Source organism: Microtus ochrogaster, chromosome 5 (assembly GCF_000317375.1).
Source record: "Microtus ochrogaster isolate Prairie Vole_2 chromosome 5, MicOch1.0, whole genome shotgun sequence".
Classification (NCBI taxonomy): domain Eukaryota; kingdom Metazoa; phylum Chordata; class Mammalia; order Rodentia; family Cricetidae; genus Microtus; species Microtus ochrogaster.
In genome coordinates this window covers 21,956-35,713 of record NC_022012.1, presented here as the reverse complement: position 1 = coordinate 35,713, position 13,758 = coordinate 21,956, and the positions used below count along the sequence as shown (strand labels likewise).

General features: G+C 35.4%; 1 protein-coding gene across 7 annotated transcripts in view; it reads left to right on the top strand.

The window, feature by feature from the left end:
* Positions 1-13,758, top strand: part of Gria4 (glutamate ionotropic receptor AMPA type subunit 4) — a 387,848-nt gene that overhangs the window by 352,413 nt on the left and 21,677 nt on the right. Inside the window, exon 15 of one of the 7 annotated variants that reach the window (XM_026779026.1) lies at positions 9,257-9,295. The exons of the other annotated variants lie outside the window; for them this stretch is intronic. Coding sequence (XP_026634827.1) covers positions 9,257-9,278 — 22 coding nt within the window. The 3' untranslated portion in view covers positions 9,279-9,295. The remainder of the gene's footprint in view (positions 1-9,256; positions 9,296-13,758) is intronic. 7 annotated transcript variants of the gene reach the window in all.

Sequence of the window (13,758 nt, the reverse complement as noted above, 5' to 3'; positions counted from 1 at the left end):
ACCCACCTATGTTCTAAGCTATGAGCCCAAGCAGTTTGTTTATTACTTAACCAATGAAATCAACAGATTGATATATGACACTCCCACATCATGACCCCTTGAGCCAATTTGAAGCCAATTACTGAAGTAGTGGTCATATCACCAAAGAAAAATTCCTTTGCTCCACCAGCACCTGTTAACTGCCAATATAGATCCTTAGTTAAGGGTGGGGGCTTAAGAGCCGCTTTCTCATTATGTTGCAATTTTAATAGGTTTGATCTTTAAGCACACAATTTTTATATTAAGTATTATCGCAAAAATATCCTCCATATTCCTTATTGACATGTGGACAGATGCTGTAGAAAAGTAGACTTCTGTAATCCCGTTTTGTTTTGGATAGCGTCTACCTGGCTAAGGATTAGATGGACATGGCAGAAACTGGTCTCACCTTGTTGCAATTTAAAATAAAACAGGCTCACACTAGCCCAGAATGGAGTATAATAAAAGTTATTTATTTAGGGGTAAATTCACAGAAAAAAATAGTGATCAGCAGTCCATCTTCTATATAATCCAGAAGACTGAGACCTTCTATTTTTGTCATTCCCAGAAGAAACATTATTTCAAGGAACACCTTGTCTACAATCACTTCTCAGATGTCCAATTCTAACACAATTAAAACATTTGGCATTTTGATGTTTCTTTATACCTTTCAAAATTGCTTCTTCTACGAAAGCCTCAGTATTTTAGTCAAGTGAGTAAACATTTACTGTGTGCCGGATCCATTGGTGCTGATCTGAACTTTAAAGGCCCAAGTATCTTTTGCATTCTAGTTGGCATTTTTAAAAGCCAAAGATTCAATAAGTACATGCCTAGCTTTTGGATCTGTTATCCCTACTAGTACAGCTTTAGCTAATCTTTGTAAAAAGTCACTAAAGGTTTCTCTTGGGCCTTGTTTATCCTTAATAGGCGATTCAGTTCTTTTTGCCATTCTTGAATCCTGTCCTAAGCATTTAAGGCTGTTTTATGACATAGGGACAAAATGTGTTCATTATAGCTTGACTCTGTGGATCAGCATATTAGTCCTCACCAAGAATTTGATCTTGGAAAGCATTAAATCCTTTGATTCTTCTTTACTCTTCTAATGTCTTAGTCTCCTCTCTCCAATAGCACTTGCATTGTAACAGTGGCCTGTCTTCAAGGACTGCTGAGACTACTTGAAGTCCCTTATGTGGAGTAACCTTATTGCTTGAAGTCCGTACCTTTACCCTCTTCCTAACAAATGGTGAATGCATGCCATAAGGTACTAGTACTTGCTTAATTTCTTTTAGATCTTTTATACCTACAGGTTTTCATGTACATTCTTTGTATCTATTTTGGGTATTGGGTATTTGCTGGCTTTTCAGAGGTAGAAACAGGATAAGTAGCTAAAATTCTTGATAATCTCTGACTCTGAGTGGTACTGGCAATGCTAAATCTTTTGCCTGTACCTCCTCTCTTTGATTATCTATTCTGCCAAGTTCCTCAATCAATTCAAATCTTTTTTCACTGTCTTTTGTAAAGCCTGAATCTTGACTTGTGATTATTTCTAATGATTTCATCTAATCAAATAATTTATGGTCCTCATTCTACATATGTAATTCCAAGGTATTAAATATTCCAGAGTATTCTGTTAACATTAACTTCTCATCCTTGGATATTATTTGGATGATATACAGGTTGCCTTCCTAGAGACATGTTCTATCTGCCACATTATCATAACATTTTAACAGAATTTGATTGTCAATTTCGACATTATAAATCTTTTCAGATAATCTCTCAGTACTCTTTTATAAGAGTATTCTCAATATTCTTTCATATCCCATTGACATGGATTGAATTTTGCCTATCAGATTAAGGTTATCATTTTCAATTGTATGAATCCTTTCAGCTAACTTCTCATTACCAGTAAGTAAAGTATCTAAAAGTTTCTAATTCTTGACTCTATAACACCATTTCTTTAAGGACATAATATGAAGAATAAAGCTAAATGGGCCAGCATCCCAAAGGTCATTGCCTGAAGGAGTTCCCACAGCATTACCTTCCAGCATTAACAGAAACACGGAAGCATGCAAGTTCTCCCAGTACTATTGCACTTAAAGACTCCCTAGTTCTTTATAGAGATGCTGACATGTACTGTGAGGAACAATTATTTTATATTCAGAAATTGAGATGTCATGTGGTAAATGCATGTGTGTTTACCTGGGGCAAATGTTTCCTGGGGAAAATGATGGCAAAAAAAGATCCACTTACTTCATCATTCCATTTTCAGATGTTTGAGCACTGTAACAGACAACCATCAGGATTTCTGCAACCATCAGAAATTCAAGGTTTTAAATTTAGCCATTCAGTAGTTGAAAAAAGTGGCTAAAATGAGAGGTCCCTGTAAGAGGAAAGAATCATTGCTCTTTTTCTAGGTCTCTAGATGATACACCATGTATGATGTCTTTTTACTTCTCTTCCCATTAGATTCAAATCCTCTGGCACATAATTCTATAGATGGTTGCTGGCTTCCAACTGAGATTTTTCCAGGTGATTTGTAAGTTGTCCAGGGTACATGCGGCAGTTGCAAAATTTAGTATTTAGTTTTGTTTTTTTTTTTCATTTTTATCTTTACACTTATATTTTAGTGACTTTTATGGCATGGATTAGTAGGGCTTTTCTGGTTATTTTAGCTTCTAATATCTCAAAGAACTATATATTTAATAAAATAAAATTTCTACATGAGAAATTGTGTAGTCTAAGCTTTGGAAGCTTGATTTGATGAGGAAACCAAGAGTAGACCCCAGCTGTGATATTCAAGAAAATTTCAAACTATTGCTCTTTCAATTCATGCACTTGCCTCATAGAAAATAAAATCAGGAATTCTAATGTGCACTTGTAATTCCAGAATTTGGGAGGTGGATCTAGGAGGATCAAGAGCTCAAAGTTATTCTCAGAAAATAGGGAGTTTGGGAACAGCCTGGGTTACATGAGACCCTGTTTCATAAATAAATCAATAATAGTAAACAAGGTTGTCTGCTTAAGGATGTAGAAGAGAAAAAGCAAGTGTGTGGTGGCTTCTTTTAATATGAATCACCTCTTTCTACCATCATGGACAGAAGTTAGGTATGAGTTCCCACTTACAAATCTTCACAGTGGGCTTGGAGTGAAAACACTTCTTCAGAAGGTTCTGTAAAGCTAAGAACTAGGAAGTGACACAATGTCAATATTCAAATGAGAAAAGGATCTTCTACAGAAGGGTAGGTGGAGAAATATATAAAGTCAATATCCTAGAAGGCAGATAATGAGCAGGAAATACCAGTAAAGCTGAGCCTGATATTTCTGATTTTGTGTTGAACTGAATTTGCTCATCTAAGCAAATTATATGGGCAAGCTGCTCTCATTACATCTTGGCTGAGGGGCAAACACCCTGCACTAGAGAACCTATTTGAGACTTTCAACATCCTCAACTGTACCTGGCCAGAGTGAGTTAGAGTGTACAGACATAAGATGAGTGCACTCCCAACACAGGAGAGGCACCTGTGCCATCATCACAAGGAGGGGCTAACATCACAGGCAAACGTTAATGTATGCATGGGGTAAGTTTGTGAAAACACTGTATTCCTGCACTTTGAAGTTTTCAGTTTAGTAAAACACAGTCATGCTTCCCTTTGTTCCTTTAACATTAAATTTACCTGTACATTCATACTCAACATTCATTAGATCCAGGCTTAAATTTTCCAGTATAAGGTTTTGTTTGTTATTCTTTATAACACACATTTGCACAATGACTACAAATTGGTTCTTGAAATCTTTTTTTAAAATAACTATTCAATGAAGAGAATGTGTCAGGAAAGCTCCCTAAACATAACATCTCAGCATATAGGACTATGACGTCTATATGATGACACACGGGTTCGCTTGGCTTTTAAATGAGAAAACTCTCTGTATTTAATATATGAATACCTCTTGGTGTAGCCTGAGAACATCAGCAAAGATTAAGTAGTAAATGTAACAATGTTAGCAGATGCAGTTTTTCAGACATCTTCCTAAATTAAAGCATGCAGGGTAGGGGCAGCCTATGCCTTTCAGTAGGTTAAAATATGGCCTGGGCCCCTCAGAAAGGTATGGCAGCCTTCGTTCAGGCTGCTCAGGATCACAGTTTTTAACTAGCTCTTATAAATCTGGAGAAAAAAAGAGAAGCCTTCTAACAATACTGCAATAGATCCCTGCCCCTTATAGTTCCAGACCATTCTTATCTGAGAGAATATAGACAGATTAGGGAGAAACTAGAGAAGAGAAGGTAAAATAAGACTCTTTATACATGCAATAATTTGGAAGATAAAGAATATCTTATATCATGTATACACATACAAGTTAAAGCCTTAGAAATACACATAGTAAAGTGGACATTAATATAAGATGCCTTAAAGCAATGGTTCTCAACCCTCCTAATGCTGTGACCCTTTAATACAGTTCCTCATGTTGTGTGACCCCCAATCATAAAATTATTTTCTTGGCTATTTCATAACTGTAATTTTGTGACTGTTATGAAAAATAATGTAAATATATGTATTTTTGATGGTCTTAGGGGACTCCGTAAAGGGCCATTTGACCTCCAAAAAGGTCATGACCTACAGGTGAAAAACAGCTGTCTTAAAGCTTACTACTCCTCATTGTAACATTCGCTGCAGTGATGCTTTAACGCAGTTTTATGGTGATGAGAATCATCCACTTAAGAGATCACAGATAAACACTGATCTTCTGCAAACATGAAAATCAACTTTACCATCTACTTCATTAGAATATGTAAGAAAGTACTCACACACCACTATAGATGAGATAAACTTCTTGTGTCTCAAGATAGTATCAGCCAAACTGGAACAAGTTTTATAACATCTTATTTAAGAAAGAGAAGATAAAAAAGTTTTGCAGTTACAGAACAATGTAGGAAGTAGTAATTTTTTTGATTTAGAATTATATTTTTCCTTAAGTTATAATAAGAAAACTAAGTCCATTTTCTTTAAAGCCTTCTCCTCATGCCCAAAGTAGACCTCTAATTGTTGGTTTCAGAAAGAACTAGCAGACATCTAAGATTGTTATATAGATACAGGATAACATGCAAGGAAATACCTAAATAGAAAACTGTCTTTTACTTCTTTAGATGACTGAACATTCTGAGAGGTAAGCAATCTACTGATTAAAAGATATTTTTAATAAAAGATGAGTAGACTAGCAAACCACTGAAATGCCTTTAGCTCTGTTTATTGTTTTTGATATGCAGAATTTTTCATAACTGAACACCATTTCTTTTATATGAGTAGATCCCACAGTTTCTTGCAATCTAAAATCTATGGAAAGATGCACAAAATATGAAAATCACTTCCAAAAACAATATGACACCATTTCAGTGTATATCTTTCATAGCACACAACTCAACAACAAAGAAAAATTAAAAGCATGAAACCACCGATTCTACTTCAGTTTTGTTTTTCAACGTCTAAAATACCGAGATGTCACAGAAATTGGCTTTAAAATCTAACTGACCACACCAATTCATATAGCTATCATATTAAAATTAACTAGAGTTCACTTAGGTTATAGTTCTTTTTTTATTCTGGAGTGCTCTCTGAACAAATGAGCACAGATAAGTCTTTAAGAAAACATTAAAGTGAGCACTGTTTAGCAGCTAACAGGAGTGAGAATTATATTTGAGCTTTGATCAAATAAAAGAGATACTAACAGCTACTCACTTTCAAAGTAAATGAAAACATACATGGATTTCTCTTCCGTGTTGCTTCACTGACAGAGACAGATAAAAACAACCAAGAATGACTACCTCCTGAGTGTCTCTCTGAAGTGCCAACAGGCCATACTCCTACTGTGACTAAACTTCATCAACCCCAGCTTTCAGATTTCTCTCTGTCTAGATATTTGTACCTAGTACTTTCAAAAATTGAAAAGAAATGTTGTCTCCAGTCCCATTCCCACCCTTCTCGTTTTAAATTCAGGTTTTCCAGACAGGGTTTCTGTGTGCAACAGTTTTGGCTGTCCTAGAACTCACTCCGTAGATCAGCCTGACCTCAAACTGACAGATATCCACCTGCCTCTGCCTTCAAGTACTGGAAACAAAGGTTTGTGCCACAACCACATGGCCACAAGTTTCACTTTCTTATCACTAGAATCGTTAACATAAAAGCAAAATTTTGTAGTAGGAATCTTGGAGCAGGTACCAAGGACCTAAGATAGTACCTGTTTTACATTTAAGCTACTCAGGAAACTCAGGACGCAAGAGAACTGGCCTGGCACCATCTTCCATGACAGTTAGTTACTTACTACTAAATAATATAATAATGTGGATAGTACATTGACCAAAAAATATCTGTTCATCTAATATTTAATTTGCTGCTTAATTTGCTGACTTTTAAGGGTGTTTACATTTGGCTCAAAAAGAACATTCAAAATCATTGCCTGGTATCTTTCTAAAGTGAAATGTTCACTGAGATAGCATAATGTGTCACTCTCTTCAAATATGTGCTTAACTTCTGACTCCATTCTGTCACGTTATTGTAGAGATGACACTGTAAACAAGGGTTAGGTGACTTGCCCAGAGTTCCCCAGCTGAGGTTAGAACTAACGTCTTCTGACTCCTTTCTCCAGTGCTCTTATGGAAAAAGATTTACCAAAAAGTATGCATTTTTAAATATGAATACAGATCTTTAAATTCTCTCTTTGTCTCAGTTTTGCCAATGCTGATAATGTCAAGGCACATTAAAAACATCCACATAGGAATCAAATTTTCATAAATTTAAATTTAAGTTAAAAATAGGATAAATTCTTATTTAACTGAGGAAATACAGAGGTCGTTGACAAATCAGCCAAAAAAAAGAAAAAGAAAAGGACTTTACCATGGTTAAAGCTGGTTCCACAAAGATATAGAAAATTATTGGCCTATTAATCTCCAATATCTGACTTGTTCAATCAAGAAAAATTAGAAGAGATTCTCAGCCTCTTAGAAAGTAGCACGTGGTGGGAACCAGCTTGGTTCCTACTTCAGAAAACTTCAGGTGAGAAGCTGCCGGGCTGTGTATTTCAGTATTAGAACTCTCTAGACCTCTTTTGAGTTGTAAGATGGGGAGAGTCAGTCTCAGATGATAGGAACTTCTTGTGTTGTGATCTTTTATACTGTGAAATGGAAATGTGTTGGTAAAAGTATTTCTCAGACAGAGATGCAAGTCTTACACACCTATGTGAATGGATATGAAATAAAATACTGGCTTCACATGTTTGATGAGGCACCTATGTAAGAAAATCCATAGGTAGACTTAATCAAAAGGTAGAATTAATGTGTATATTTGTTTGAATACTATTGAGAACAACTCTTATATTTTCATATGCAGATATGAGACATAGAATTTCCTCCATATAATATGATCTTTCAATATATAGTACTTGAGAAGATGGCTTTTAAGGACATTATAGTAATGATAATAATAATTTCTTTCCCATTTTTTTTCAAGTAACGACCACTTACCCCCAAAGTGTAAATGCTGCATGATAATTTTAAATTTTGAGCCCAGGCAATGTATCTATAGTTGCTTTCTCTCTTTGATTCCTGTATTATTTCTAAACACAAAGATTTTAGTTCGAAACTGTGACAACCATGGATGAAATGGGTGTTTTATAAGATAAAATGTACACTTTTTTCATTTTAAGCATGATTTACAATTTTTGGTTGTATTTGTTTCAGAAAAAAGTAGTATATAATTTTATAATGTTTAGAAGGAAAAACAATTAATTTTTAGGATAGAAATTTTTAGTATATTTACTAAGGAGAACATTATATTGCAACTGGAAAATTTTTATTACATCATGTTTATATCACGAAACTTGAAGGTCATTAAAATTCGTGAAGTGACCCGAGTACAAACCAGATGGAGTGACAGATGGAAATAAGATTTCCTGATGTAACACAGAATTTGCCATGCCCCCCCCCCGCACATTTTCATAACAACCATTAGGATACTATAGACAATGCACCTCATTTTCCAGTCTCTGTAACATACTGGGACAATTGAGGTTCCCACATGCATCCATCTGCTCACCTGATGTCATTTTACTTGATGAAGTTTTTAAATAAGTTACCCAAAGTTAAATAAAATAGCACATGATCTTGTATGGGTTCAGGCTCATTCTTGGTCTCTACTCTCCTTTATGTCTCACAGAATTCAATCAATTGTCTGGTATTTGATTTTGTATGGGAGTTAATCATCCACCCTCTCTGAAATTATGCCAAAGGGTAACTGTAAACTGACTTTAAGATCAGTTAAATAGGAAATACTCTCAACAGAGGTAAGATAATTCAAGTATTTTGGAGACTATACAGTGAAAAGTAAATATTTAAGAATAGCTGTCAAGTACAAGCGTATGTAAATGGATATATTCTCAGATTTGATTCTAGCAACCAATTGGAGTTAATGTTATATTCATCCAGACATGTGACTCTATGGGAACACATGTCATGTAGCTGATGAGTGACTGGGGTGCTATTGTGGACATTATTCATTATTATTGAATACTCAAACTTCTTTCACTATGCTGTGCATCTGTCTAAAGACAACAGGAGTCTTAATTAAATACAAATGATCTAAAGAGGAAAAGTGCACCTGATAATGGTTATAGTGCCCTGAGCTCTCATGAACTCAAACCTAAGCCTTGATGGTAGGTAAAAATCAACATAAAAAAAATCACCTATGGTTTCCTATTTTAGATGAGACTTTCCTCATCTTCGCATCTAATGTTCCCTCGGCATGTTATTTTCAATTTTTACAATAATTATTATTTTTATTGGATCAAATTAAGTTCAACTAGAAACACAATATTGCTCCTAGCACTATAATTTCATTTCCATGTGCAAGAGGCATATCAGGACACCTCCTCCTCCATGGGAACTCTTGGTGTTCCTTACCCTGTCCCAAGCAGTGCCATCCTATGAAATTTCCTGTTGTAAGCCAGTCTGAAACTTATTAGAGTTCTCTGGTTAGACAGACTAATTGAGCAGGTGACACTACACAACTTTGTTCATTCCCTTTGGCTTAATATTTATAATGGGTTTCAATCAGATTCTGAGGAAGCCCCATCATATCAGACAGTTGGTAGTATCATGTGAGACCTGAGGAAGGGGTTGGCCAGAACTGAACTTGACTTTAATACAAGACCATGTTCTATTATTGTTTAACTTTGGGTATTTCTCCCCTAGGAGGAGGACAGAGGAGAACTAACCAGCTCCAGGACCAAGGTAAGAGGGGAGTTTTCTTTCAAAAGAATGGGTTCCATCCATTTGAAGGAAACCCCTCCCCCAAATATTTGTTAATCCCTTTTTCTTTATAAATTTATATTTTTTAACCCACCAGCATTAAAAAATCAGATTGCTACCTATGTATAGTAGTTATTTCAATACCCACTTACAAATTTTAAAACAGGATAAAAGGGAAACCTTCACATAAATCATAATAGTTGTATGTTACTGCATTCATTTTTTTCTCTCCTCATTAAATATCAATACCAATCTTCCACTGAGATTTAAAATCTTTAGTTGTTCATTTCTCTGTATATAGAATATTCATAGCGATTATTAATTAAAACATGATAGACAAAATAGTATAAAATTATTAAACTAAACTCCAAAATATTTCTCACAAAATACATTATTATCAAGCAAGTTTTTAGTAAAAGTTTGTTATAAATTTAATAATATCTAGTTTTTAAACAACATCAGGCTAAACTTTCAAGCTCAAGTAATTTATACTTCATAAGTTTTTTTAATGCATTATATGGTAATTATACCAAAAAAAACATAGGAAAGGAAAATATTTTCTTTAGCACTATTTCCAGCTGCTGATATACCCTTCCCCACTGGCTTCTTGATGTTGACTTTCAATTACTTCCATGGTATGTTCACCTTCCTCATTATTGTCTTTGGTATCTTTTTCACATTGTTTTTCCACAAAAGAGTTCCCAAGGGAAGATTCACAGTTGTTTTCTGACCCTCACATGCATGCTCTGGCACACATGCTCCACACACGTATCATGCACACACACACAATGAAAACAGAAAAATAGAACTTCAGCTTTGTCATTTTGAATCTAATTGATAATAATTATTGCACATTTTAATTTGTTTGTGTTGTGAACCCTGTTATCTAAAAGGTAAGCAATTAAGGGTGCAGAAAGATAAAGGTTCCATTTGCAAAGCATTTGTCATGCTGGCCTTATTCGGGTTCTCATAACCCTAGTAAAGAGTAAAATGCATAATCCCACTTTTCCTACAGGGAAGGGAGGCTGAGACAGAATCTCCAGATCATGAGCCAGCTAGCTGTGCTCACACAGCTGTGAACAACAAATAACACTGTTTCAAACATGGTAGAAGAGGGGGCTCACTACCCACATACATCCTCTGACCCCCGCACAATGCACTACTACACACTCATTTACACACATGAGCACAAAGGTCATATAGGGACAAAACATATGTTTAAAATAAAGAAGGTAAAATAAGCAGATTATTACCTTTATGGATAAAGGTGTAAACTCAATACTATCTTTATGAACAGCAAAACAAAGTTCTTTGACCAAAAATTCTCATGTTCTTCTTTTTCTGAGCCCAGAACATTGCCCTTAGCACTGGAAAATACAGACACTCTCCTTTCTTTAGCTAATCCTTTATAAACAACAATTTTATCACTCAGGCTCCTTTTTCTGTTTTTACTATTCTTTCACCTAGCCAAAAGCCAATAAGAAAGACAAGATTATGAGAAAAAATCTATTAACACAACTATTATTTTGTATGATAAGCTCCAAATACTTGCCTACTGTAAAAAAGCCTAAGATACTATACTAGAAAGAAAAGTTGAAGCTGTTCTCACCCAAGAATTTTCTGGGAATTCTGAAATATTTGAAAGCGAAAGTGAACCAGACACATTTTGTGAGCTAAATATAAAATATGAAGTGAAATAAATTTCGGTCAAGTCAGACTAAATGTGCACCTGGCATTTAGTCTATATTAATGATAAATATGACATTTAATTTCGCTAATGACTATATTAACTATTCTAATTAGTAAAGTTAGTGACAAAAGTCTTATCTAAAAGTGTTTTATGGGATAAATGTAGCCAAATTAAGATAGATTTGCAAAACACCTTACCTGGGCCCTTTATTTTTAAATATAGTTGAAAATATTATATTCGCCTTGATGCTAAAACACAAATAACATCTGATTTTATCATGTCCTTTCCTACTGTAGAAACAAAGTGCATGAATGATCCCTTCAGCAATAATCCCAATGAAACACCATCCTCTATTATTTTATAGATAAATTGCCTCTCATTATTCTTATAGAGAGTGTTAATATTTCAGTATTAATATTTTTGCCAAGGTTTGATAAAATTTTTGAAGCATTTTATTTTAAAACATACTTCATATCATTTAGTTCCACAAGTCTGTTAGTCTCCACAGCAGAAAGATCCCTTCTCATGGCCCACCACCTTAGTCTTCTGCTTTATCTAGGTCCCTCAAAAGTATTTCCATGTAGTACCAGTTACTGAGTATCACATCTATGCCTTTTTTTGCATCTTGACTGAGCTACTTTAGTCCCATAAGGTATGGCTCTCTAAGATTCTGCTATCTAAGCAAGCAGAGCACAAACACACATTAAATTGCAAACTAGTCTATGACTGAGCTGTGACTGTCACACACAGAAGTAGTTATCCTTACATGATCTGAGGTTACTGAGAGAGACCTTATGAAAGTGGTTCAGATAGATAAGCATGGAATATTGGTTGAATAAATAAGTCAGTAAGTGGACAAATAAAAGATGTAGAAAATGTGAGACGAATAAGGAAAGAAATTACCGATTAAGGGTCTCTTCAGTTTGAAGTCAATCCTAAGCAAAATACTTTTGGAGCTATCAGGAAGCTACTCTGGCTAAAGACAGAGAGGATGTGCATATAAAGGCTTGGTGTGCTGAGTAGATTCAACTCCAATGTTAAGTAGGTGTTCCCAGTGAATAGCGTTAAACTTAAGGCCCCACTTTTCTCATTTGTTGAATAGAGTCAGCATACTCATATGATAGCAATATTACACTTTAAAAATACACATAGGCCTTGAATTTCAGAAAAGTTACAATAACACCTTGAGGCAACACAAATCCTGGAAGCTGTTTGTGAATATGCTATATCTCTACAAAGAATAGGGAGTGAAACAGACAGTGGACCTGGTGCTAGGTGATAAGGCCAGCATTACAGAAATGAAAATATAAGTGCAGGCACACTTTTCAGAATCATGATTATTAAACATAATGGTTGAGCATAGAAAAGGAAGAGAAGCAAAAATTCAACATCAGATTGGGTTTTGCGACGGTCTTGTTATTTTATTGTATGTTATTCCTTCTGAGTAAATTTTCCTATCTAATATAAAAGATCAGAAAAGTTTCTTGTGATGATATTCTTAGGAATTCAAAAGTTAGAATTTAGATAACTGAGAAAATCATATTGTAAATATACATCTTATTTCAACCTTGGGAGAAAAGGCTGTACTACCATGTACTTAAATCAACACTATAGAGTTTAATGATATCACTTCTTATAGAAGATTGACTGCAACTGTTCTGCCCATATTTAAGAAGTAAGTGTTGGATTGACAAGATCATTTGCCTTTCAGGGTTTACATGAAAAAGTGTGTAATAGCGAGGTCAGAGATACCAACTTATTCATGCAGAGTAGATATATGTCAAATGCCCCACAGCTTAACCAGTAAAATCCCACCAAGTCTGGCAAGCTTCTCAGGAAAAGCACAAGTTCCTCAGAGAGACGTACCAGGATGAAAATAGCATTTACCCAGAGGAAGGTGCTTTGACAAGGAGCAGGTCATCAAATTACTTGGGAAAGAGCACTGGACCAGAAGGCAGATGACTCCCAGTCAGCGGTGTTTTGCTGGACAAGTCACCTAACTGTCATTAGGCCTCCACGATCATATCTGTGAAGTGAGAAAGGAAGAAAACCTCTAGTCTACACGTTGACTAAAAAAATTCTCAAGATTATAAACCCTTAAAGATGTCATTGAAACTTTTAGGAAACATGCAATGATATAAAAGAAATATGACCTGTGGTTCATGGAATATAAATCATATTAGGAAGAGCAAGGAGCAGAATCTAGAAGGTAGAAGAATCCAAAGTCCAGAACAGAAGCAAGCTTGCATAGCTTGTACTCATCACAGCAAGGCTCAGACATTCATGGCATCATGTTGTAGAACATCCCACATTCAGTGAATGACAGCAACTGCTTTTCAGTTTTCTGAACTGTAGACAAATAGTGACCTTATCTTGGAAAGTAAATTCTGTCCTTGGAAAATACAAAGCATCTTCCAAACCAGCTGGTTATGGCCTCATCCAAAGCCACCCTTCATAACTCTTGCAGACAGCAGAAAAACTGAAAGAGGCAGAGAAGAACACTCTAAAGCTGCGAAGCAGCCCTGCTATAAAATGAAATTGACAGGATGTAAGATGGATTCCTCGATATTTTTTCAGTTTACTTAAATCTTCTCATCAGTACATCACGTAGGTATTTTTCAAATCTCTTTTATGATATGTTTATTTAATGATCACAAATAGATGGCCGGGCAGTGGTGGCGCACGCCTTTAATCCCAGCACTCGGGAGGCAGAGGCAGGCGGATCTCTGTGAGCTCAAGACCAGCCTGGTCTACA